This window comes from Chinchilla lanigera, unplaced genomic scaffold (assembly GCF_000276665.1).
Source record: "Chinchilla lanigera isolate Chin_1 unplaced genomic scaffold, ChiLan1.0 scaffold00081, whole genome shotgun sequence".
Classification (NCBI taxonomy): Eukaryota; Metazoa; Chordata; class Mammalia; order Rodentia; family Chinchillidae; genus Chinchilla; species Chinchilla lanigera.
Genome location: NW_004955482.1, coordinates 1567162 through 1592584, shown reverse-complemented (window position 1 = coordinate 1592584; position 25423 = coordinate 1567162). Strand labels below are relative to the sequence as shown.

Sequence of the window (25423 nt, the reverse complement as noted above, 5' to 3'; positions counted from 1 at the left end):
GGATTGCTGTTTGGTTTGGTTTTACTAGTTCAGGTTCTCACTGAACTTTATACTTGCTTCCTATTGATTTTACTTTGAAGTAAAAATATGTTATCACATTTGTGCTTCGTAAGGGGCTTTGACATCGTTTTTCACGCTCATTCTCATGATCCGGGAGGGCACCCAGGCCACCTCACCACCAAGCAAGGCATCAGCAACCTCGGCAACTCCAGGGACAGCCAGGCAGCACGCCCCCTTTCCAGACCAAAGATTCTGCTCCTGCTGCTCTGGAGCAGAAGACCGGAGACTGCCTTCCGCACCCAAGACTCCCAATTCCCTGCCCGGGTGCAGCGCGCCCTCCCTCATCTGTCCGTGGGGCCTGGGCAGACTCGGCCCACTGGGCGCTGAAGGTGATGCAGGGCTGTCCCCGGCCTCACCACAGTGGTGGGTCAGCCAGACTCCTCCCAGGCTGCCCTGTGTCAGTGAGCGTTCTCGGCCCGCTGCTCATAGCAACATCCATGTGTAATTAAGTCAAATCTCATTGCCTGGGGCTGCGGGACGCCCCGACTCGGTGCCTCCTGGCAGGCTGCCTGGGACACAAAGGGCTCCAGACCCCCGCACCAGGAAGCACTCGAAGTGTCATCACCTCAAGTGACCGGCTTCAACCCCTGTTATTTTAACCTGTCCCGGAAAATGCTGTCCGTCCACCTGAGGTCCACGGCTTTGCAGGCAGCGGCTCTGAATTTCCCAGCCCCCTTTGCAAGTTGACGCATGGAAAGAGAACAGAAGCAGTCAGACCAGGCCTGGGAAACACCTCCACCACCGCCCCAACGCTGAGTGTGCCCGCATGGAGTGCAGGATGCCCAAGGTGACCTCATCTCAGGACGCAGGGGTCTCGCTTCCCAGGGTCCCAGAAGGACCTCAGGGTGGGCAGAGCACCCATGTCCCACCAACTTGTGCTACACTGGAAGGAGACGGATTTCACAGAGCGGAGCTGGTGGGGCGGGGCCGAGTTGCTCCTGCAGCTCCGTCTGTCTTGAGCAGTAAATGCTGCTAGCAGGTCTGGGTGGGCGGTGGCTCGTCTGGGCCGGAAACGCAGTCGGTGCCGTACACTGAGAAGGGAAAGCGAACCTGAGGCAGACGGGAGCTCCGCGGGTCTGGGGCCGGAACCCACGCTCCTCACGGGACCTTAGTAGCAGCACCGTGTAACTAGGACAGGGGCCCCAAAGGAGGCCGGCACAGCTGTCTCTGGGTCCCTCCCGCCTCCAGATGGTCCAGCCCTGGGCGGTCCCATCCCGCAGGGAGGCCGGCACTGCTGAACTTGCTGGTCCCTCTCCTCCTCCAGCTCCCTGTTTTGCTAAATCCAGGAATGACAGCAGCCACATGATCTGCACACCTCTTCCCTCGCCCTGGAGGCCACCAAGAAAGCACCCCTCAGGAAGATTGGCTCCTCCCAAGCTGATGGCAACCCAGAGAGGCGAGCTCTTTTTGAAAACATGTGGGAAAATCAGAATGAGGCGCAGCTGGCCCCGGCGGCGGTCCGAGCCAGAGGCAGTCACGAAGGGTGCACACATCGGTGGCCCTGACTGCTGCCAATCAAACCCTCGTGGGGGACACGGCCACTTGATGCCCCCAGTGCCATGAAGATGGGGCAGGGCACAGGGACCTTGGTGTGCCGACGACCCACGTCCTGCCCTCCACCCCAAGGTTCTCCCGAGCCCTTGTGCGGGCCTCGCTGGCTGCCCCGTGGAGATGGCACGCGACCGATGGCCTCGGGTGCCAGAGACCACAGACTGCATCACGGAGCTGCAGGCTGCCCGGGAGCCGCAGCATGACCGTCGTTCAAAATCAGGAGCGTGGCTTTTTCTCTTCCCCTTCTATAAAAATAAGGCCCTCCAAGGAGTGGGCATATAGACTAGTCTTATTTAAAGACCCAGTTTAGTAAAAGCAAACACTGGCCCAGAGTTCAGTCTCTGTGCTTAGCCGGCAGCCAGGAGACAGCAGGAAGAAGTGAGCTCTGCTCAGGAGAAGAGCCGACCGTGGCGTCTTCGCCCGGCCCAAGCTTCTGCTCTGCGCCTGCGCACAGCTGCCCTAGCCTCAGTTTTGCATCCATGAGGTGGAGACCAGGGCTCCGGGGGACACCCCTGTCACCTGCACTTCAGCAGGACCTGGCGTTCTGGGCAACTTCCGTGCCCAGGACACATGAAGCCCCCGCCACTGCGTGGTCCTGTGAGAGCCTTGCCTGGGGTGTGCCCGCTGGCCTCGTCCTGGGCCCTGACCCACACTGCTGTGACCGAGCCTGCAGAAGCAGGGAGGCCTGTGCTCAGCCGCCAGGGGAGAAGAGAGGGGGCACGTGCGAGGCCGGCGCTGCCTGAAAACTGAGCTTGGGACGGAGACAGCCTGGCCCGGGGGAGCCCAGCTCCGGCCTCTGCCCTACTCCTCTCAGGCCGTGAAGCAGCAGGCTGCTTTACCAGAATGAGCGAAGGGGCTTGGGGGGGGCAGGGAGGGGCTAGGGAATGAAGACGCAGCCCAGTGCGCCCCAACCCCACGAGGCATGGATCGCTGGAAACATGGACTAAGAAGGGTTAAAAATGAAATAAAATGACCCTCAGGAGCTCACAGAACCATCAGCTGGGCTGGAAAGCTGGGCCTGAAACTCAGCTCCCAAGACCATGCCTGCTGAGAGCAACGAGCCCGAGCTGCCGGCCAGCGCAGGAGCCCCAGACCGCGCCGCCTCAGCCTCCCTCCTCCTGCGCCCTCTGCCTGAGCCATCCCCGTCCACCTGCTGTCAGCCCCGGCACCCACGGGTCCTGACGGGCAGTTGGCCAGGAGACTGGGGGCTCAAGGTCTGTGGTTCTGCCGGGGGTGTGGGGCCCACGGTGGGGATCCCCGGGGTGACAGTGCAGGGGGAGGGAGGGTAGAAACCATGCCCGGTGCCCTTTCCAGGCCACAAGAAGGGCTGCAGGGCGAGGCATGATGGGCTGTCCTCACCGCTGGGACACAGGACCGACGTCCCCCCCCTCCCCCAGCTCTAAGGTGCAGAGGTTTATTTCAGCTCAATTTGTGGAGGTTTCAGTCCACGGTGGGCGGCTCTGGGCCGGGCAGTACGGCAGAGGGCAGCGGCCCATGGCATGGTGGACGGGAACGGGGTGTGCTGACTCCTCGGCCACGCCACGGAGACCGCCTCTTCCAGCCAGACGCCGCCTGTGAGCAGGAATCAGCGCTCAGCCCCATGGTCAGACACCTGCTAAGGGCCCCGCCTGTGAGTGCGTCTGGATAGAAAATACCCACGGCCCTGGACAAGGACACAGCCGGTGGTGCCATCCAGGGCATGCAGGGCTGGGACCCTCAGGTGGGGGTCGCTAGGAGGTGAGGTGGCCGCCGCAGATGCTGAAGCGATGCCCAGGAGGGACGCAGAGAGGGGGCGGTGGAGGAGGCCGGACCAGCGCAGGGGGGGCAGGTGCCGTGAGTGAAGGGCAAAGCTAGGACCATACGGCCAGCAGGGGGCGCGCGCGAGTCTTCCACACCACTTCCTCCCAGGTCCGGGTCTGGGGTGGGCGGGGGACCAGGCCTTTGGTGACCGATGCTGCAGGACATCAGAGCTGACATCTTCGCCCAGTGATCCCTGAGCACAGAGGAGCAGGGGCATTCGGCCACCTCCCGGCCTCCCCAACAATCCTGGGGCGTTTCAGAGCAGGCCACATGTACACCTGGGTCCACCCTGTGTCCGCTGATCCTAAAGCCCCGAGGGCCCCACGTGCCTTCCACGTCTAAGGAAGTGGTCTGACCCTATGGCTTCCTGTTCTGTTCATGGCATGGTTCGGGCACAGCTGCCCACGCTGTCCCCTCTGCCACCCTGAGGAGGACGCTGTTGCTGCCAGGGTCTCCAGTGACAGTGCAGCAGCAGCAGCAGGGGCATGGGCTGTCGGGCTCCCCTGGGCCGGGCCGTGCAGGCCGTAGAAGGTCCTGGGTCCCCTCGTCCCCTTCCTCAGCTGGCTGGACGCCCGGGAGCAGCCAGCTGCCCTGCAGGGGCTGGGTGGAACTGGAGCTGAGCCCCAGCCTGGATGCCACCTGCTTGCGGTGGGGCGGTGCCCGCTGCGCTGGGGTCTCTGTGGCTGAGCCAGAGCCAATGACCTTGGCACCTGCCGTGGACCCTTGGTGCCCAGTGAGGGAGGTGTCCCTGGGTGCTCCCAGAAGCCACACACCCACAGGCCCTGCGGGCCAGTGGGCCAGAGCAGAACCGTGGCTGCCAGGCAAAGCACAGGGCTTGGGCAGGACGGGATGGGGAGGGAGAGAGGCCAGGCCCCGTCCCGTCCTGTCCTGCGTGTCCGCTGCCCTCCTCTGGGACTTGCCATTATTACCCTGCTGCAGGCTGGGAAATCACCATTTCCTTCCTGGCCTGCCTGAGAAGGGCCCGGCGTTGCCACCCTGCGGTCAGGTCACAGCCTGGTTCCCACATTCCGCCTGGGGCAGGCGCGTCTTCCGGGAAGATAGCGGCAGGAGTTCAAAGTGGCTGACCCTGCGGCTTCCTGTTCTGCTCACACCTTCCTCCCTGTGCCTTTCAAGTCCCGACTGACTGCAGTCTCACAGGGCAACTGGAGCTTCCCTCGAGGGGAGATCAAAGCCAGCAGAGGCAGCCCGCCTTCCTGCACGGCCATGGGCTTCCTAACATCTGTGCGGCCAGTGTGCAGAGAGCTACTGGGGCACAGCAGAGGCAGCGGCGCTCCCAGGCCATCCTGGAGGTGGCCGTCCAGCCACAGGGTCCCAGCACCCAGCCCAAGGTGGTGGACAAGCTGCGGGAGGCGGGGCCTCGCAGCCTGCGCTGGGCCACAGCCAGCTTTCACTGCATTCGGGGTCAGGGAGCAGAGCCTGGGGCCCCCGGTGCCCGTGCGCACTTAGCTTGGCCTAACCTTTAGGAACTTTCGATTCTGTGAACGCAGACACGCCCGCCCTACCTGGGCCTCCCTCGCCTCTCCGGGTGAATGTCACTGGCTCTGGGAAGCCTCTGACAAATTTACCCAGTGCTTGGATAAACCGAACACTCACCACTTACTGCCAGAGCTCAGAAGCGTGAAGAAAAGCCAAGGAGACCTAGTCTGTGCTCTCTGCGGCTCTGGAGTCCCCGGGGCTTCAGCACCTGCCCTCGGGGAAGAGTTTTCCTTCCTCTGTCTTAGACCGGCCTGGCAGCAGCAGTGGCTGGCTTTTTCAGTCAAAATCAGAGCCACGAGAGAAACCAGCGGGGGATGTTGTTGCTGACTTTCCACCCAGAAGAGCCTGCATGGGACAGGGGACATCGAGGTCACTGGGCTTTCTCAGCCCCTCCCCTCCAGGGCTTCGTCCGCCTTGGGTCCCCTCCCCCACCATCTCCAGTCCCAACCATCACCAGCTCTCCAGGGACCTAAACTCCTGCCGGGAGCCAAGGCCACAGAGAGACCCCGGACATTCCATCCCCACTTCCCATAAGGCCCTGGGGTGGCGGGAAGAAAGGCAACCTGGCTGCCAGCAAGCACCCCATTTACCTCCCAGCGCCCTGGGGGCCAGGATGCGGACCTGGCTGACCAGTGGCCAGAACCTCGAGGCTCTGAGACAGGGGCATATGAGGCTGTGTGCACGGCGCAGATGGCAGGTTATAGCCTGAGGCCCTCGTTCGTGAAAAAGCTAAGACTATAAATGCAGACCTCCTAAAGGATAATCTATCAAGTGATAATGGTGAAGCATTTCACGCCATTAAGGGATGGTCTGACAATTCTAGAGTGGGAACTGGGGTGCATAGCATAATTAGGCATGGTGAGGCAGCCGGTGCTGAAAAAAGGGGTACGGAAAAACAAATACAGCACTTCAAAATGGTGACACAGAGAAACGGCCTTTGCTCTCAACAAGTTTTCAACTGTGGTGAAACTGGCCTTTTCTGGAAGAAACTGCCCAGGAGAACATACATTGCTCTGTGCCAATGCAAGCGCTGACCTCAGGATGAAGCCTGTCTTAGTTTATCGATCTGAGGCCCCATGAAGAATAGGCGGGGGTCATGTGGAGATCTAACAGCAAAAGCCTGGGTAACAAGAGTACTTTTTCTGAGTGGACCAGGGAGGCTTTCTGTCCTGTTGTAAAGAACTATCTAGAGGACAAAGGTTTATTTACCACTCAAGATTCTCCTTATCTTCGGCAATGCTCCTGCTCACCCATGAGACTTGGAAGAATTGGCTGAAGAATTTCCACGGCTCTCGGTCGAGTTCCTCCCGCCTGGTACAGCTCCTCTCCTGCAGCCTGTGGGCCCGCAGGACACAGCTAACTTTAAGAAGCTCTACACCGATGAACTGCTCCTGCAGTGCTGCCAGATGGTCTCGGACACAGATTTAACCCTTAAAGAGTTCTGGAAGGAACATTACACCGTCCTTTCCCATGTGGGGTACTGAGAAATCCTGTGCCAATATCTCTCTAAGGACACTGAGATCGGCCTGAGAGTGTGGCCTAAAATTATACAGGAGAGAGACTCTATAGGCTGTGTGGAGGAGCCTGAGCTGTCAACTGACCCTGTGGTTGATGTCACTGTCACTTGAGCAGAGTCCACAGGCTCGCAGGTGGACAGCGGTGATGTGGAGGAACCCGTGGAGGAGCTGTCTACAGAGGAACCTCAGCAACTTCTGGCTGAACCACAGAGAACAGCAGCTGAGGGGCGTTCCAAAGAGGAGGCGGGAGTGTCAGCATCAGTGCAGCGAAGTTCTTCTGAAATAAAGGAAGTCCTGAAAAAAGTGGACAGAGCTACAAACATTTGTAGAGAAGACCCACCCAGACAGAGAAAAGGCCAATCGTTGCATTCACTTGCTTAATGACAATGTCATGTCACACTACAGAACAGTGTTAAAGAAAAGACAGAAGCAGACAGCCTTAGGTAATTTTTAGTTCTGAAGACATTGAGATCTAGTGAGCCAGAAGCAGGCCCTAAAGGGCTACAGACCCTCCCAAGGAGAGAAGGACACCAGAGCCAGAGTCCTGATGTTCTATGGAAGGGCACTCTCCTTCCAGACAGTAGCCACCTTCCACTTCGTCCTCCCCTCCTGCAAGCTGACAAGGTGTCACCTTGAGTGGTGGGTACAGTATGAAATCGTTGTTTCTGGTAAACTAGGCACATTTGATAACTTTTTGGTGAATACACTAGGAAAATTATGTGTCCTCAGTAAGTTATGCACATTATATGACCCTTTTTATTATGAAAAGTTTAGTTAAGGGGTGCTTTGGGAGGTTCAGAATGCATTATGGGTATTTCTATCATTTCTTATGGGAAAAACTCTTGACTTACAACCAACTTGAGTTACAGCCAGCCCTCGAAAACACATTGAGTGCATAAGTCAAGGATCCATTGTATTTACTGGCAAACAAGAACAGGGAATAGGATAGCTCCTGAGTGATAGGAGGGTCCCTAATGCACTGCCAATGAACCCACTTCTCTAAGAATGTTTTATAGAGCAAAATCACAAGGTGGGTACAATGTGGGCCAAAACTATAATCAACCAATAAGATTGCAAGGACAGGGTTGGGGATATAGCTGAGTGGCACAAGCACCTGCCTGCCAAGTGCAAGGTCCTGAGTTCAATTCCCAGTACCAAAAAGAGAAAAAAAAAAAAGATTGCAAGGACAGCCACTTGGCTAATACTGACCCAGTAGTAGCAAGGCCATGTGGATGATGTCATTGACCCAGGTCAATAATCTGTAGTGTAGTCTTATTTTTAGTCTCAGTAGTCTTGCTCGTAGCCTAGTAGTCTCAGTGGGTGGGAGAGAATGGCCCGCCCCAATGAGATAATGGCTTATTTATACGGGAAATCTCAAAAGGGTGGTACCAATGATCTCACTAAGCTTCCGTGTATCCCTCATGGAAGTGTGTAAACCTGGCCATGTGATTTTAATCTTCTTCAGATGCACCTCTAGCCATGGTTTTGACGCATTCTCATCCTCTGCGCTGACTCCCTGGAGGGCCCAGCCCTGCCTGACTGCCGTGACGTTGCTGTCTATGGCAGAGTGATAAGCGTCCTGTAGACGGGATGCGGGGCCATGGACTCTGACATTTCCCAGAACCCACTGGGTCTCAAGTGGCCTAAATCACCTCACATAGAAAACACATTTCACCCCATACAGCCGTCCTCCCTGCAGTTACCTCAGAGAGAAAATGCAAGGCAGGTGGCAAAGTGACCTCAGGATATGCCGGAGACAACCTCCTAGAGCTCACGGATGCGGCCTCCCTGTGCCCTGCTGCTTGTTTCCCCAGAAGGAAGGAAATGAGGGGCACGGTGACAACCATTTCTCAGTGTGTCTGGCCAGCACCAGGACGAGCCCCTGCATGGGCACAGCGGGTCCCTGCACGTCACCCACGTTCACTGGCACTGCCATGGGATACAGACTCCCCACAGGGAGGCAGAGGTGGCCTGTGGGCAGGGACAGGCCCTTGGGAGGTCTCCAGTGCAGAGGAGGATGCCTGGAGGGGCTGTCTTGTCCCCAGGGGACACTTGGGGACGTCTGCGGACATTTGCAGCAGTCACACTAGGGCAGGGCTGCCAGCATTGTATGGGCAGAGACCAGGGATGCTGCCTGACACCCCACAGGGCACAGATGTCTCCACCACTCAGAGCCCCCGGCCCCAGGGTGGGTGGTGCCGGGAGCCAAGCTGTGCGAGTGACCAGGAAGAGGGCCCACAGCCTCTACCAGGGCCGATCTCCGAGGGAGGCCCCGGTGCAGACCTGTGGGTCCCGAGTCCCAGGACGGTGTCCCGGGCAGGGCATCCTGTGCCCCGTCCACACCGGGGCTGTGGCAGGGTGCACACACAGATGGCCACCTGCATGCCAGCCCTGCTCCTGGACAAGGCAGACCCCACAGGGTGGCAGGCCCCCTCCTTCCTGGTGCTGTGGCCCAAGCCAGGCCTGGGAACAGGGAGGCCCAGCTGTACACTCACCAGGGGACATACACTCTCATCCCATAATGCACTCCGGCCCCATAGTGCATCTGATGCACACGTCCAGCGCCTGGACCTTGGCCCACAGCAGTGGACTCAGGATGGCCAGCCAAGGCCTCACGTTTATTCACTGCAGCCTGTCACCCACTCCCAGTGGCCAGGCTCTTATGGTCTCGGGTGAAGGCTTCAAGACCGGACGTCCCTGGACATTTATCTGCTTGAGTATGAGAATCTGTGCCACAAATCCAAGTCATCCCTTGTCCTTGGGAATGTCATTTCTGGGTGTGCCCGTGTGGAGAGGGGCCGTGCTGTCCTGGGGCTGGGCCGGGGACCCGGTGTGGGAGGAGGTGCTGTCCACAGTGCCCACTCGTACACTCGTGCTGCGGCCGCTGTCACCCCAAGGGTCTCCGCAGGGGCAGTGGCAGAGTCCACGCTGGACACTGTGGTGAGCCTAGAGCCGCTGGTAGTGCCAGTTTTGTTTGCTTTTATTTACTTTTACCACGGGAGCGTGGGTACTGGTGGCAAGGTACTGACACTGTGTGGTGGTGGCCCTGGCACTGGTGGAGACGGTCACCTCCCTGGCCTGTGGGTGGCAGTCTCCTGCGTCCATGCTGAAAGCAGGTCAGAGGCCGACGGATTTGCTGTCAAAGGTCAGGTTGCTGAGATACCTGGGGTCACATGGAGGCCGACACCTCCTTTAACAAGCGATAGATCCCAGGTCCGTCCTGGAGCTGCCACACCGAGCACCTCTGGCCCCGCCTCCCAGCTCTTCCTGGCCCCTGCCGTCTGGTTGCTGAGCAGTGCCTACATTATCTTCCTTTTAATCTGAACTATGTGCTAGCATCTTTAAATCAGGGGATTTCATGAAATCCAGAGTTCCAGTTTCCCTTAAAATATGGCAAGTTTGGCAAGGTCAGGTCACGATTGACTGAACAAGTCTTACAGCTCTCTCTGAACTGTGGACAGAGACATGGGGCTCGAGCTGCCGGCCTGGGTGGAACTGGGCCCTGGCTCTGTGACATCCCGGCTCCTGGCTGCAGGCTCTGAGTCCCATGGGTCTATCTGGGGTGCTGCTCTAAAACGAGCTGGACACACGGTGGGGCCACAGTCCCAGGCCAGTGTCCCCCGTCCCGCATCTCCTTCCAAGCCGGATGACAGTGCAAAGATGCGGCCACTGGAGAAAACAGGGTTCAGCTCTGGGGAAACAGCTAAGACACCAACCCCGCAGCGCAGCTCCTCCGCCGGGTCCACGCCCTGGAGGATGGAGAGCAGGGTTCAGACGGTGCCAGAACCCAGGGCCTTGCACGCCCAAGTTCACAGCCTTGCGTTTTGCAGCAGCTGGGAGGGACAGCTGCTCACTCGTCCACCAGCAGGGCCCCGGGCAGCACGGATCGCACCCAGCCTGGGCATTCCAGGCACCGTGGTGCCCTGGGCGTGCGAGGGGCACAGAGGACCTGGGAAAGCTCCCCTCCTGGAACTCGATCGCAGCTTCACTCTGGAACTCCAGCCGTGGTGCTCGTATGACTCCGAGTGTCCATTTCTTCGTAAATAATATGAAGGTGATGACAGCAGGAAGGCAGGCTGTGAGCAAGACGGGAACAGATACCTTAACCCGGAAGCGCCCCTGCATGCTGCCCCGGGGACCCATCTGGGTTTGCAGTCTGTGCCTGCGAGGTGAGTTGGGACCCATCACTGTGACCAGGGTGCCTCAGACACAGCGTCTATGCGTCACTGAGCTTGCGCCACCCAGGGGCCTGGCGCAGGGCGTCCTGGGGGGGCGGGGGTGGCACAGCCACTGAGCGCCGCGCCTGTCCCACGGGCCTGGAGGAGGTGAGCCCGCGGGTGTTCCCCGGCCGATCTTGGGGTCTGTTCCCCAGGGTCCGTCCCCGCTGGCAGGAGCCCCGAGTGCGGGAGGCGCCGCTGCACTTTAGCTTCGTCAGCGGCCCCAGCACTGAAAAGCTCTGGGCGGGAGCGCAGGGGACCAGACTTCCCCCACCAGGCTGCTCGCGGCACAGATACTGAGAGGCTTCCAAGGTAACGAGAAGACGCGCAAGAATCTCTGCCAGGCGGAGTCGAAGCCTGCAGTTTGCTCTCACCAGCCCTGAACTTGGCAGCACCTGCTCACACCTCACTCGGGTTCTGCTGGCCTCCGCTGGCGCCCTGTAAAACACCCTACGGGGCTTCCCACCCGGTGCTGCCCAAGGCCGGCCCGGGAGCCCGTGGCTGTGGGGGTCAGGGGTTTTCAGGCCCCGGGCAGAGCCCTCTCGCGCTCAGCTAAGACTCACAGCTCCTGGCCCCGCCTGTCCAGTGGCCCCAGGAGGGGCGGGGGAAGTCCAGGCAGGACAGCGGTGGGCAGCGGGCCTGACGAAGCCTGTGGGGAGCCCTGTCCAGCTTCCACAGAGCAGTGGCGTACGTGTCCGTCGCAGTCCGCCTCAACAGTCCTGGGCCCGGAAGTCCTTCCAGGTGCCTGCCTGGTGGGGTGCGGGAGTTTGCAGACTGCAGGCGGGCACTCATGTGTCTGGCAGTCCCCTGGGGCCCCTTCAACAAGGGGCAGCGGTCTCCCTGGCAGCCCAGGCACCCTCCCCGATGCCTCCCCTGGGGGATGAAGGTGCCGGCAGATTTGGGGAACAGCCTGTGACCTGCTGTCGGCGTTTGGACAGACAGAGGGTAAACTGGCCGACTGCGACACTGCGCTCAGTAAAGACACGGGCAACACAGGACGGACCAGCACGAGACGCGGGCCCAAACCCCGACAGCACCCCGCAAGTGAAGGAGTCGACGTCACCGGGGTGCTCGAGAGAGCCTGGGCGCTGCAGATGCTCTGGGCAAGGTAGGGACTGAGCTGAGCCCAGACGGTGGGTGGAGCCCGCCCTGCCGGCCTCCGGAGCACACTGCCCGCCCCAAACCCGCTCGTGCTAGGGCCCACTGCTGCCGCGGATGAGGGAGCCGTGGACTCCGTGAGACACGTCTGACTGCGTGCAGACTCCACAGGGAGGAGGGGTCCTCAGAGCCTCCCGGGTCCCAGCTCGGGAGCCTGGGACCTTTCCCAGCCTGCCTCCAGGCCGGGTGACCCAGGCCAGGCCAGGGCAAGCATCCGGCTGCATCACTGCTCTTCCTTCTCGCCTCCTCAGAGGGACCCTCCCAATCACAGGTTCTTTATTTTTGTTTAGTCACTCATTTATTTATTTGCCGTCCTGGGGATTGAACCCAGGACTTTTGGACTGAGCTACTACCCCAGACCTTTTAATAAAATTCTAAATTTTGAGACGGAGTCTTTCTAAGTCACTACACTGCCCAGGCTGGGCTCAAACTTGGGATCCTCCTTCCTCAGCTTTCCAGAGCACTCCAACCACACCCAGATGCATAATCTTTTTTTTTTTTTTTTTTGGTCTTTTTGAGACAGGGTCTTACTATGCAGTTCAGGCTGCCCTTGAACTCACTATGTTACCCAGGCTGGCCTTGAACTTGCAGCAATCCTCCTGCCTCGGCCTCCTGAGTGCTGGGATTATAGGCATGCACCACCACACCTCCCCAGGTCATTTCTGGCTGCCTCTATAAATCCCATTGGCCTTTGGGATTTTTTTTTTAGGTGTACAACCAAACATGGTTCCCATGGCAACAGCCTGAAGAAAGTAAACTTTTCACTGTGCCGCGCTGAACGGCGTCTCTTCTACCGCAGACACAGTCCTGGGCTCCGTGGGCGGCCTCACTCCTCACCGCTCCGGGTGTGGGTGCTCAGAGCGGGCGAGGACAACCCGGCCCCTCTCTAGTGCCTCCCCGGGAAGCCCCAGTCTCACGCTTTTCTAATCCTCCAACCAGAACCTTTCACGTTCAGGAGCGAAGCGACCGCATTGAAGCTTTGATCAATAACGGAAAGTTCCTGCGTGCCACGCGCGGAGGCCAGGAAAGTATGCACAGAAATCAGGGGGGCTTTGCTGTGCCAGACAGCAGCCACCACGAAGCAGGGGCCTGGGCCCAGGGGGAGGGGACAGGGTCACGTGTGGCAGAGGTCACATCTCCCCACTCCAGTGCCAGCTGCCACACAACCCAGGTCACTGGGCTCAGAGGGGAGCCTTCTCCGGGGCCTTCTGCTCTGCTTGTGGGTGGCACACGTTCCAGACCCAAGTGCCTGAGCGGGCTCAGAGCTGGCACTGGATGTGCTGGCCAGGAAGACGGCTGGGGACAAGTCAAGGCTGGGCCCTGGGGACACCTGGCATCCACAGGGAGGTCCGGAAGGCAGGAGGGCATCATGTCTCACTTCTCAGGGTATCCTGGGGTCTTCCTGTGCCTGGCGCTCGGCTCACCCAGGCTGCAGGGCCATGGTGGCACAGGTGACCTTCCCAGGGAGAGCCCTGCCTGGTCCTGCTGGCATCTCCTGTTGTCTACTCCCTGAGAGGGCTTTGCTCCAGGGTCCCTCGGTCCCTATGTCTCTCTCTCCTCGGTCACCTGGGGCCTGGGGCCATGGAGGGGCCATGGCACTGGGGTCACTGAAGTCTGCTAGGAAAGGACAATGGGCAGGAAGGAGGCCCCGCACATGTGCTGTAGAGGTTGATGGTGTCTTAGTGAGGGGAAAGTAGACAGGATTTCTTCTGGAGAGTAGGTGCTTTGTCCAGGAAGTGTGACAGCAGCACTGGGCAGCTGACTGCCATCCCCCACACCTTGTGTCACAGTGCCACGGACGGGGTGACTATAAGCCTTATTCTGAAGGGTGCCCCACTCAGGAGGCTGAGGCAGGAAGATCCCAAGTTTGAGGCCAGTCTGAGCAACTTAGGGAGATCCTATCTCAAAACAAAAAATGAAAAGGGCTGAGGGTGTGGCAGTGGGCCGTTCGGGGCCCTCTCCCCACGAGCAGCACATGCTGGGGCCGGGTGCAACCTTGTCTGGGGACAGGAGCATGTTGAGGCTGGGGCGAGTTCAGGACATTGGAGAGAAGGACAGCAGAGGTGCCCTCCTCCTCGGGAGCAGAGAACATTCTAGAAGAGTCTGGAGAGCCTGGAGGCGGGGCCCAGACCCTATGGTGATCCCAGGAGCCAGCCCCAACTTGGCCTCTGGTCACAAGGGGATTTGTTTGTGTTTTTCCTTCCTGGGGAAAACTGCTATTCCCAGCAGCTCCAGAGGCCCAGGCCACCTGCCCCGGGAAGCGAGCTGCCTGCGGTGGACTTAAAGTAGACTTGATCCTGCTGCGAGGCCTCACAGGGCCCCACCCTCCGCACCCCCCTTCACCGCGCCCTGAGCACGAGCCTGCAGTCTGGCCACAGGGTCCCCAGGGCTGGGTGGGGGGACCCACACCCGACTGCGGGCACAGGGTGGCAGGCGCTTGGCGAGCCGTCCTCCCCTGACGGCTGCTGTCCTTGTGGCCTGGGGCCCCTCCAGATGTTCCAATGCTGGTCGGGGCTGTGAGTGTGACTGCGTGGCACACGCGACTTTCTGCTGGGACTAAGCTGGACGCCAGCCGTTGCCAGGGTCGTGTGCAGGGGAGACAGGAAGTCGGCATGGAGGTGGGGGCAGGGCACCGGCCGAGGCCCCCCCCATTCCCTCCACGCCCACCGATGTCCCGAAAGCTGCCTGACCAGCTCTGCACAGCCCTGCTTGGGCTCGGGGGCCACTGCTGCCACAGATCCCAGGGGGACAGCCGTCCCGGAGCCGAGCAGGGCGGGCAGGTGCGCAGGGTCGCAGGCCAGCTCAGGGGAGGGGACTCCGGGACGGGTCCTGAGGCCCAGGCCTCCCTTTGATGCTCTGAGACTTCCCGACACTTCCGCACTGCAGGTTTCCTGATGTGGGCCCGGGGGCTCCCACAAGTTCTGGCGAAAACCAGCGTCTGGTTTCCCACGTGGCTTCAGGAAACGGAGCAAACGCCCCAGATGCACAAAGTAGCAGCCTCCGCGCGCGGTGCAGAGACGAGCAGCATTCCAGGCTGCTGACAGCTCAGTCCCGTTTCCCGTGAAAGCCGCAAGTCCGATCCCGCCACCTCCCGCCAGGGACTGAGGGGAGGAGGCAGCCAGTGTCCCCCGCGTGGCCCTGCAGTCGCTCTCTGTGTGGCCCTGCCAGGCAGTGTGGACTCCGCGCTCGGGTTCTCAGATCACACCACAGGGAGCCGGGGCAGCCCCACAGAAGCCTCCCCGAGCTCCCCCCAACGCACCGGCACCCACAGGATGGCAATGGCGCCCCCGCACAGGCTGAGAGTGGGGACAGAGGCAGCCAGGGGCATGGGGGCACTGGCCAGTGACCTGCACCCCACGCCCCGCCCGTACTGTGCTTGCGGCGGGCGCACGCTCCTGAGCCCCAGCATCTCACACGCTCGGCCAGGCCCCCTCCTGCCGGTCCCCGCCCAGGTTCAGCCTCTGAGGCCTGAGTCCAGCAGCCTCCCTCCCCTGCGTGCCGCTCGGCGCTGGGCCTGGGTGGGGACGGGGGTGGCTGTCACGGGGTCTCCACAGGTCTGGAGCTGTGCACGGGCACACGCGTGCTTACTCGCTCACCTGACCACGGGCTCTCTCTCTCACACACGCGCGCGCACACACACACACACACACACACACACACACACACGGTCATCCAGACACTAGCATCAGTGCTCACACAGGCTGCGCACACGCTCACCCGGGTCCTCCCACACCGGTCTGCACACCTGCTAGCCACAGTCTCAGGTGGCCAGAGGCCTCTAGCGTGGCTGGTGACAGCCGGGCCTGAGGAGGGTCCCAGGAAGCTGAAGGGAATTCCTCCTTGGCCACCGCCCCGCCCCGCCCCGCCCTGCCTGCCCACTAGTGCCGCAGGAGGGCGTGCCAGGGATCTCACGCCCTCCACAGGTGGGCAGTGCCGCCTCTGCCACTACTCAGAGGCCCCATGTGCAGCGCTGGTGGCTGGAGGACTCCCCTCCACCCCGGCCTGGTATGTGAGGGCCCCCTAGACCCTGTGTGAAGCATCTCAGGGCAGCTCCAGGGTCCCAGCTCTGAGGGCAGCCGCTGGTGGATGCCACTCTCCATCCTGTGACCCTGCAGGCCCCTGCCATCGTCCCCAACCTCAGCAGCTCAGGTGCCTGTGTCCTGGGGGCAGCGGTAGCCTCACTGCCCGCCGGGCCACGATGGCTTCTAGGGTGAACTGGATGCCGGAGTCCATGACAGGCCAGTCCTTTGGCCAAAGCTTTCCTGGGTGGTGAGCTGGCTCCCCAGCCCCTTCCTAGAACCGGCCTTGTGTCCTCTAGGAAATCTGTGGGGCCAGAGGCTGGGGACAGGCTCCCTGACACCCGTGTGCCCCGAGGTCCCCTCTGGAGAAGGTAGGCACAGGGAGGCCCCCCAGAACTCACCCAGTCTGGAGCATTTCTAAAGTGACCTCAGGGAAGCAACCCGGGGACTGCAGTACACAGATGGACACATGAGCCCTGCATCCGAGCGAGAGGAGCTCATCCACTGCAGAGAGGAGAGAAGGGCCGGTCTGGGCAGCAACGTGCAGGAGCTGGGCACATGGCGGGGCAGGAAGGCCTCACGCCATGCGGTCTCCTGACACGCACGTTCCGGGCAGGGACCCCACAGGAGGCAGGAAGCGGGTGCACACCGCACTGGGGCAGGAGGCGGGAGGGCCTGAGGAAGGGAGCCGGTGTTCCTGGGACACAGGCAGGAGGTGGAGGACAGGCCTGCTGCCGACAGGGGACAGGAAGGTGCTCAGAGCTGAGGAGCCGGGGCTGGCGAACTTGGGGACCACAGCTCCCGGGGACTCGTGCCTCATGCACTGGGGCCCCAGAAAAGGTCCCCAGGGGCCTCACCTTGGCATGTAGCCAGGGCTCCTGCTGGGGACACTGGTTCCTGCTCAGTGCCAGCTGCAGCCCCTTCTTGGGCACTCACGGTGGCCCCAGAGCCCCTCACGCTCAGCTGGGAAGACTCCAGCAACTCTGCATATTTCAGACACATCTTTTCTAAAGCTCGAAGAAGAAGGGTGACTCCTACTTCAGCTGTCAAGTCACCTGTCAGTCACCGCAGAAAGCTAAATCAATTCAAACTGCAAACCTTTGGGGTGTGACCCCGTACCCACCCTTCCAGCTTTCTTGGACCTTGTAAACATTTGCACAGCCTTTAATACTCAGTAAATACTACTGTGTGGAGGAAAGGCTTGCTAACTGTGACCATGGCCAGCAGAATAACGCTGGCCCTGCTGCCACACGTCACATCTCGCACGGGAGCCGTGACCCAGACGCGCACACGGGCTTGGCAGGTGGGTCCAGGCCTCTGCCGGGGATGGGGTCCTGAATCGGCCCGTGAGCCTGGCTAACCACGCAGGCAGGTGGAATGTGGGGCCCCTTTCCTGCTGCGGTCACCAGGAGACACCAAGACAGAGGGATGGGACACAGACGGTGGCTCTAAAGATGGAGGAAAAAGACCCATGGTTCGAGGACTGTGGGAGCCTCTGGCGCCCTGAAGGGCCTGGAAGCCTCAGAAGGGGCACCCACTCCTGAGGTCAAGACTTCCACCCCAGAACAGCAGGAGCGGTGTCCCCTGCTGGCCCCCACCTAGGGCTTCCGGCTCTAACATCTCTGCCCCAAGCCCCTTGGAGGTGAGCCTTCTTTCCTCACCTGTGTGAACCAGTTCTCCATCTGATGGCTATTGGCTGAAACAGGTCACGTGCCTACCCCCCCAGCCAATCACTGCAGCCTCAGAGATCTGTGCTCTGATTGGCCAGCTCTGGCCCACATGACCAGCCCTGCAGCCAGGATGGAGCGTGAGAATGAGCTGGGGAAGTGCAGGATGCTGTGGCTGGAAGCCGGGGACGGGACGCAAGCGTCACAGGAATGTCCCCTGCAGGGGTGCCGGGGAAATGCGGCTTTCCAGAGGCCAGCGGCTGCTGCACCCAGGGCGAGCTGTGGCTGTCCCAGCCTCGTGTTCCCACGGGAAAGCCTCCCCGGGCCTGGGCACAGCCTGAGCCCCCTGCCTCCCAGGTCCCCACGCAGCTGCACAGCGCAGCCTGGGCCTCCCATCTCCCGGTCCTGCGGGCCAGGAACCTGCTTCTTGTGTTTGTTTTCGTGGAGTTTGCAAACTTGGGTCTTGGCTTTCCATCCGGGCAATACCCGGTTTTTCTCACGCACTCCCGCTGGCCTGTGCGGGGCCTGAAAGGGCGCTGGTGGGGCCTGAGAGGCGTGAGGACCCCGAGCCAGCAGAGCCTGCCGTCCCTTGGCCCCAGCTCCCCTGGCCGGCTCCCTGACTGTCAGCCTCTTGGACACCCCGCGGCTCAGGTCCACCCCATCTTTCCCACGGCCCCTGACCCTGCGCCCCCACCTCCGGGTCACGGCGGGACTGAGGCCCAAACGCACAGGTCCAGGGGACAGCTGTCCTCCCAGCCAGCAGCGGAGGGTGACTCACAGCTCATTCTGCCCGGGCAACGTGAACTGGCTCAGCCAGAGTGGAATACTTTTGGCTAATTCATTTGGCAATCACATCAAAGCCCAGAGGGGACGGAGTCCAAGTTTCCTCCTCCTTTAAAAATAAAATAAAACAGAAACAAAAACAAATCCGGGCATGAGCAAAGCAGGGCTCCGATGATCTCTCGTTCCCTGGCGAGGTGGTGCCGGGCGGGCGGGGCCGCACCAGGCTCTCCGCCCAGTCCTCCCCACTGCCCAGCACAGAGCGTGGTTTGCAGCGGGTGCCTGGGGAGCAGCCGAGGGTCGCCTTCCAGTTCCTGTTGCAAAACAAGGAAACACCCTCAGTTTAACAGCAGAGAACGAGCATCTTCCAGGTCTGCAGTTCCGGCAGGGTAGGGGCTTCGGCAGGGCGGGATGTTCTGTCACCAGGGCAGGGTGAGTCTGTGGTCCACTCACGTGTCCGGCAGTAGCTGCTGGCTTTCTGTGCCTGAGCTGGCTGCTGTCCACGGCACCTCCACGGGACCTCTTCATGGGCCAGTCTGCGGGTCCTTACCTGTGAGAGCACAGTTCCAGGACAAGCATGCTTAAAAGAGCCACAGGATGCTTCCCCACCACCATTTCTGAGTTATTCTCGGGTATCACACAGCATCATTCCCTCCGCAGTGACAAGCCCACTTGAATTAAGAAGCACCGTAGCCCTCATCTTGATGGATAGGTTGGGGTCAGGGTCACACTGTAAGACATGTGAAAGATGGATGGTGCAGTTGCAGCCATTTTGTGACATACACTCGGCCTCAGGCGACCGGTGACTGGCTCCTGGATGGACCACTCAGTCTTTGAGGTGACTTACCAGCCTCACTACAGGTTTTCTAAAGGGTACTAGGCATCAGTAAAGCTGGACAGATGGACCTCAGAGTCAGAGCTGGATCAAAAACATCTTTCTCTCGAAAACGCCACATCACCCTGTGTGGCAGAACAGGGTCCCGGTGACAAGTGAAGCCAGATGGGCCACATCCTGGCCACCATTTTCTGTTTCAGACTTTGTAAGATGAGATCATCGTGGAGGGCACATGGGGTCGGTGTTATTTTTTATGAATCTGCAGTTATTTGTCTAAAATTTCCTATTAGAAAAACATGAAGCCGGGCCGCCTGGATCCACATCTGCCTGTCGGTCGCAGCGTCCCCTGGAAAGCCGCCCGGAGCCAAGGCACAGGCGCTGCTTCGATGTCAGCAGACAGGAGTGGGGCGAGGTCCCAGCGGCCCAGACAGACGCCCGGGGACACGGAGCCCTGCGCAGAGGGTCCCCAGGCGCAGCCGTGGGCGACGCGTCTGCACAGACAGGGCTCACAGGTCCTAGCGCTCACGCGGCAGCCCTGCCACCGCTGTCGGGGTCTTGGCCGCAGGCCAGAGTCCCGGCTGCGGCTGCCCCTGTGCCGAGGGGTGGGACACGGGAGCCAGGACAGCAGGGCGCTGCCGCCCCGAAGTGGTGCTTCTCATCCTCGAGGGGACCGTGGAGAGACGTGGGATGGCTGTGTCGCCTTCCCAGAAGAGGCACCGGGGCTCGGAGGTCAAGCTGGGTCTCCACCCTTTGTACTCACAGACAGGGACGCGGCTCACCTCTGAGGAGCAGCTGGCGAGGTCGCGGGCTGGAAGACATGTCAGCACCCATCGTGTGAAGAACGGCAGAGCGAGCCCGCCCGCACCCGTGGCCCTGGCACAGCAGAGCCTGTTCCGCCAACACCTTCACAGGCCCCCAAGGTCAGGGCGTGGATGTCCTCAGGGCCCGTTACAAGCCTGGCCAGATCGCCTTCCAGAAGCTTCCCTTTTATCATGAGTTGGAGGAGAAACAAAGAGACCCTCGAGTGCAGCGGGGCCCGCGGAGTCTCAGCTGCCTGGAGCCCTCCGGCTCCGTTTCCAAATGAGGCTGAAACAGGGACGCCCCCTCCATCCTGGCCTCCGGGATTAGGGGCGGCTCTGCCACCCTGGCCCCTGCCCCGGGCAGCCGACTGTGTCCCACACAGCCGCCGTGCTGCCTCTGCCCCGAGGGCGAAGACACCGGCTCTCGGCATCCGACCTTCTTGCCTCCTGCCCTTGCGGCCTCTGTCCGGTTTTCCAGTAGGACTAAGAAGCCCACACTTGTCACCATCCAAGGAGATGTGACGTGTCATGGGCTGAACTGTGCCCCCAACACCCACGTCCTAGGGAGCCCAGGGACCTGCAGGGGTGGCTTCCGGCGGAGACAGTGCTGCTGGTCACAGGTGAGGGGAGTGGGATGACCTTGTGCTGCTCGTGAAAGTTCCACAGACTCTCAGGGAGGGACGGGAGGACACAGCCACAAGCCAGCAGCCAGGGACGGGCACAAGGGCCTCCCCGGAGCCTCACGGGGAGCAGGCCGCCCGGCTCCGCCGCCGCAGGGTCTGTTCCTGTGAGGTCGCCCAGTTCATGTGCGTCATCTTCGTCCTCGGGGTGGCCCGGCTGCCGTGTGCCGCTGGCACGGCTGTGGGCACAGCGAGGGAAGACCGCCAGCCCTGAAGGCTGTGGGAGCCAGCAGGGTCCAGACTGCGGTCAGGCTCGGCCGGCCACAGCTGGTGCCACATCCCCGGGCCAGATGCAGAAATCTGAGAGCAGCCTCCAGGGCAGGGGTCCCGGGTCCCATACGGCCCTCCCGGGATTGCGGTGTGCAGGTGAGCAGCGAAGCCAGGACACCCACGTGCACGTCGGCTCCCTGTTCCCCCTCGGCTTGGCCTGGGCACCTAGCAAGGCATCCTGAGAGTTCATGGAGGCCACGTGGACAGCAGCCGACCCAGGAGGACTCAGTCATGGTTCTCAGGAGGCCTCAGGGCCAGTGAGGGGTCGCTGTGGACCCTGCGCTCAGCCCCTCCACTGGTCCTGCGGGCTGCGCTCCACTCACAGCTGCAGGCGTGTGCGTACAGGTGCCGGGCTCCATGTCCCTTGGGAGAGCTGAAGGAAAGCAGACAGCCCCAAGAAAGAGCAAGGGAGCCGCAGTGTGGCCCAGCGAGGGGGGGCCAGGCAGGGGTCCCACAGCAGCCCAGGGCCACAGAGACGTCCTGGACCCATGACGGTGGTCCCCAGGTGAGGAGATCCAGGGTGCAGTGTCCCCTCACCCACACATCTGGACAGTGCCAGGTGCTCACACAGAGGGAGGGGGACCCGGTGATTCCCACTGCCACCTGTGCAGGGGGGCCAGACCTCGGGGAGGTCATCAGCAGGGTCAGAGACAAGGGGGCGGGGGTGGTGCACAGGTGTGGAGACAGAGAGAGATACACAGACAGGGAGCTTGGTAGAGGGATAGGAAAATACACAGATGGACAGACAGACACAGAGATAGGTATGTGGACACCAGTAGGTAGAGATAGATAGATGCACACATACACAGGGACTTAGACACGTAAGTAGGTAGATAGACACACCTAAGCATGTGGGTGGACTTTTAGATAGCTGTGTCTACGTATAGATAGATCATACACAGATGACAGTTGTGTAGCTGTGGAAGTAGAGGTCAGATAGAGTAGGTAGATGATGAACAGGTCCGAGAGTAGACGCGGAGGCAGAGGGCAGGCAGCGCACAGCAAGTGGTGCACAGCGGCTGGCAGGCGTGCACACCGCAGGCTGCGTATTTGCTGCGTTGGAGGCCTCAGGCTGACTGCAGCAGGGAGACAGCCGGGCCCCGGGCCCTCCCAAGGTGAGGCCCACCCAGGTCGCGGGCGGCCCCTTTACCACTGCAGGGGCCAACCCAAGGGCGGTGCCACCCCAGCATCCCAGCCAGGCCAGGCGGACTGGCCCACGCTCACCCTGGGGCTCTGGGAGGAAGGGGGCACCCGGGGAGGCCACCAGCTTCGCCGTCACAGAGCTGCAGAGGGGCCAGGCCCCAGCCTTGGAGCGCCAAGGGAAAGCGCGTGCGGACAGAAGTCCCAGCAGAGCGGCTCCGGCCCTGCAGGAGGCTGGGGGACCTGCGTCGCGGGAGCGCTGGGCTCCTGGGCCCCTCGACCCTCCTGCTGAGCCCCGGGGAGGGGCGCGGGCTGTTCCCAGTCGTGTTTGTGGTGAACGCAGCTGTAAAACGCCGACTCTGAGAAGAGGGAGCCGGGCAGGCAGAATAAAGGCAACGCAAACACTGAGCACAGCGAGGAATTAGCGGGCGCAGGCGCGGAGGCAGGGCGGGGGCACCGTGCCCAGGGTGCGCTCCCTCGGCCGCCAGACCCGGCTGCGGAGGACAAGAGCCTCTCCACACACAGGCGCCGCTGGCCCTTGGGAAAGCATCCTGCCTCTCTGCCCCACCCGGCCTCCCAGAAACCTGTCCATCCAGACGGGGACTGCGGAGGTGGGGAGCCCACCCTCCCACACTCTGAGCCCAACCCAGGAACGGGATGGGCCGCCAGCTCCCACTGTGCCTGAACCGAGTCTGTGTGTGTGTGACACACCTGACACACCTGACACACCCGAGCCCAAAGCCGGGCCCTGAGTGCAAAGGAGCAGAACCGAAGACACACGGCCTTCTGGGGGTGCTCTGAAGACAGGAAATGCCCCCCAAAGGAAGGGAGGAGCGGGACACAACCGGGAAACAACCGGAAACCAGCGCGAGGCCTGATGGAGGGTTGCCGATGCCAGACCGGGAAGGGTCACGGTGCGAGGGGAGGCTGGCCGCAACGGGATCTGGGGGATTTCAAGACCAGGGTCCTCCCCACGCCTGAAGTGACAGGAGAGCAACCACGGGACCCGTCCGCTCCGCACACGCGTGCTGCCGGCCTCTCTGAGATGCATCCTGAGGACCTGGCTCGCAGGGAGGGGGCTCGGGTGTCACTGCCATCTCCGCTGGTCTTGCCAGCTTTGTACCCTCCACGTGATGAGCGCACGTGCATTCCGTGACCAGGGGAGCTGGTGTCCTGCCTCCGGGCTTGGGGTTCAGGTGAAGGGCAGGCCCCTGCTGCGTCTGGAAAGTGTAGGCCACGGCTTTGTGGTCAGATCCAGTAGGCAGCAGACCTGCACTCCGCCAGGTGCCCCTGAAGCCAACACTCACTCACCAACCCTGGTGTGGCACCATCTGCTACCCTCAGAGGCTCCGTGTGACCCAGAGCAGTGTCTCCAATGCTGCTGCAGACCACGGCTCCAGCAGGCAGGCGTGGAGGACAGGGATGGCCCTGGGGGACGCAGGGCTTGGTGTCTGTTGTAACCACGCTCCCCATGTTTCCTGCAGCCAGTGAAGGCCACGGTCAGCGTTCCGGGAGCTGAGCCGGACACAGCGGCCCAGGGAAAACCCTTTCCCCCTGCACGAGGGGTGGGTGCGTCTGGGAGAGCTGGGGCTGGGTGCTGAGTCATGGGGGCAGCGCACGGGAAGGGCACCCGGGACCCCGGCCGAGAAACCACGCCATCCCCCACAGCCTCACCACCACCACCGCCCTCCACAGTAAGAAAGCCGCCACCAGGAAGGCTCGGCTCCCACGGGAGGCTCAGGGGCCCAAGGGTGGCTCTGCCAGCCACAGCACCGTGCTTCCCTGTGTCCCCCGGGATGGGGCTGTGAAGCTCTGTGTCCAAGGTGACCCTCCTGCCGCCATGGAAGTCGCTGGTCACCCTAGTTACCCTAACGGGGACAAGCCAGGGACCCAGGAGAGTGCGAGGCCGGCTGGAGACCCTGGCAGGCCCCTCCCAGGCCTCCGCTGCATGACACCTGCACATGTCCTGCGCCTCAGGGATGGAGTCTGCAGAGCCCCCACCCTACCCCACCCCCAGTGTCCTGGGGAAACTTCGGGTCCCGGCCGGCAGCCACTCCATTTTGTCCTCTGGGTCGCCTTGGCCAGCGACAGCCACCTTCACGGCCTCCGCCCAGCTCCCACTTGGCGATTATCCACCTCCTGTTGGCACATATAATTATGCTCGCCACCTACACAGGGAAACTGAGGCGGGTGTAACTAGGCCATCGCCCGGCAACCTGGCTCCATCCACCTCCTGACCCAGACAGCCTGGGAAGCAGCCACAGTGTGAGGCCTGGATCCCGCCCCACCTGCCCTCCGCCCTGCAAACCACGAGAGGGAGGGGCCGCGAGTCTCGGGGGAAGCTGCACATTCTGCCTTTATGTGGAGCAGGGCTGCTCTAAAGTGCGCAAAACCCCGCACAGTTTTCAAAACCAAAAATGCCTGGAGCAGATTCTGTCCCTCAGACCCAAATGCAGACCTGGGGGCTCAAGGCCTCAGCTAGAGATCCAACCTGAGCTGAGCTGAGCTTTACGTGCAACTTCAAATATTCCAGTAGCTACTTTTGAAAAAATAGAGGCTGGGCATGATCGTCCATACTTGTAGTCCCAGTGCTTTGGGAGGCTGAGGCAGGAGGATCTCAAATTGGAGCCCAGCCTGGGTAACTCAGTGACATAGGAAGACCCCGTCTCAAAATTTAAAAAATAACAAAGGGCCAGGGATGGAGCTCAGTGTGAAGGGCCTGGGTTCAATCCCCAGTACCAAAAGTAAATAAAAAATCTTTAGCAGCCAGCAGGTGCAAAGAGGCTCCGTGCGGCTGCCCAGGCGCGGTGAGGGGCCAGGATGCACCCCCTTTGCTGGCGGTGTGCTGGGGTTTCCAGTCAGCAGCCACACTGCACCGACCCACCGTGCCAGAGAAATGCAGTGCACCGGGAGCTTGGCCTGCCAAAGGTAAAGTTACCTGGTTCTAAACTGAGTTTAGAAGGTCGGGTAGGTGCGGCATTTCCTCGGTTTTGTTTCTGGGGGCCGGGTAGCCACGGTTATTTGAGCGTCTGGCGAAGCAGCCCGCGGCCCTGCTCACTGCTCTGCCCCGGTGCCCAGAACCTCCGCACAGTCTCTGAGGCTCTGGGTGCCGGCCCACGGGGGGGCAGCCCCGGCCCCAGCTCATCTGACAGACGATGCGCAGCTCAGAGCGCAGGCGAGAGGCGGCGAGCTCGGGCCCCCCTCCTCCCCCAGGACTTGCTGGTGTCACGGCAGCGACTCCACATCCACGGCGTTTCAGAGGAGCCCCTCCCCGGCCCTCTGCTCACGAGTGCAGCTGGCAAAGTGGGACATGCGGGCTCCTTGGGCGGGGCCCGGGTGGCCTCACTCCTGAACCCCCCAGGTGGCTGCTTCTAACCCTCACAGCCGCCCCCGTGCAGCAGGGCGGCACTACCTTCTGAGACTGAAGCCTGG

At 61.4% G+C, this 25423-nt stretch overlaps 1 protein-coding gene and 1 long non-coding RNA gene across 6 annotated transcripts; one reads left to right on the top strand and one right to left on the bottom strand.

Annotated features, from left to right (window-relative positions):
* The first annotated feature begins 12468 nt into the window (after positions 1-12468).
* On the top strand, positions 12469-18637 carry LOC106146522. 2 transcript variants are annotated; one of them, XR_001230995.1, is made up of 3 exons: positions 12469-12828; positions 14294-14580; positions 14687-18637. It is a non-coding gene; the product is annotated as an uncharacterized LOC106146522 (long non-coding RNA). The 2 variants fall into 2 exon arrangements; XR_001230994.1 differs by having other exon boundaries at positions 12469-14580.
* LOC102004709 lies at positions 18311-24650 on the bottom strand. Of its 4 annotated transcripts, none has more exons than XR_263821.1 (4): positions 23303-24650; positions 19114-23211; positions 18720-18816; positions 18311-18580 (listed from the first exon to the last, which is right to left on the bottom strand). XR_263821.1 is itself a non-coding variant. In XM_005402995.1 (2 exons), exons 1-2 carry the CDS (start codon positions 23952-23954, stop codon positions 22901-22903), a joined length of 963 nt encoding a protein of 320 aa, XP_005403052.1. In that variant the 5' UTR covers positions 23955-24650; the 3' UTR covers positions 18311-22900. The 4 variants fall into 4 exon arrangements, 1 of the variants encoding a protein (XP_005403052.1); XR_263822.1 differs by having other exon boundaries at positions 19881-23211; XR_263820.1 differs by having other exon boundaries at positions 18720-23211.
* Between the last annotated feature and the right edge of the window lie 773 nt (positions 24651-25423).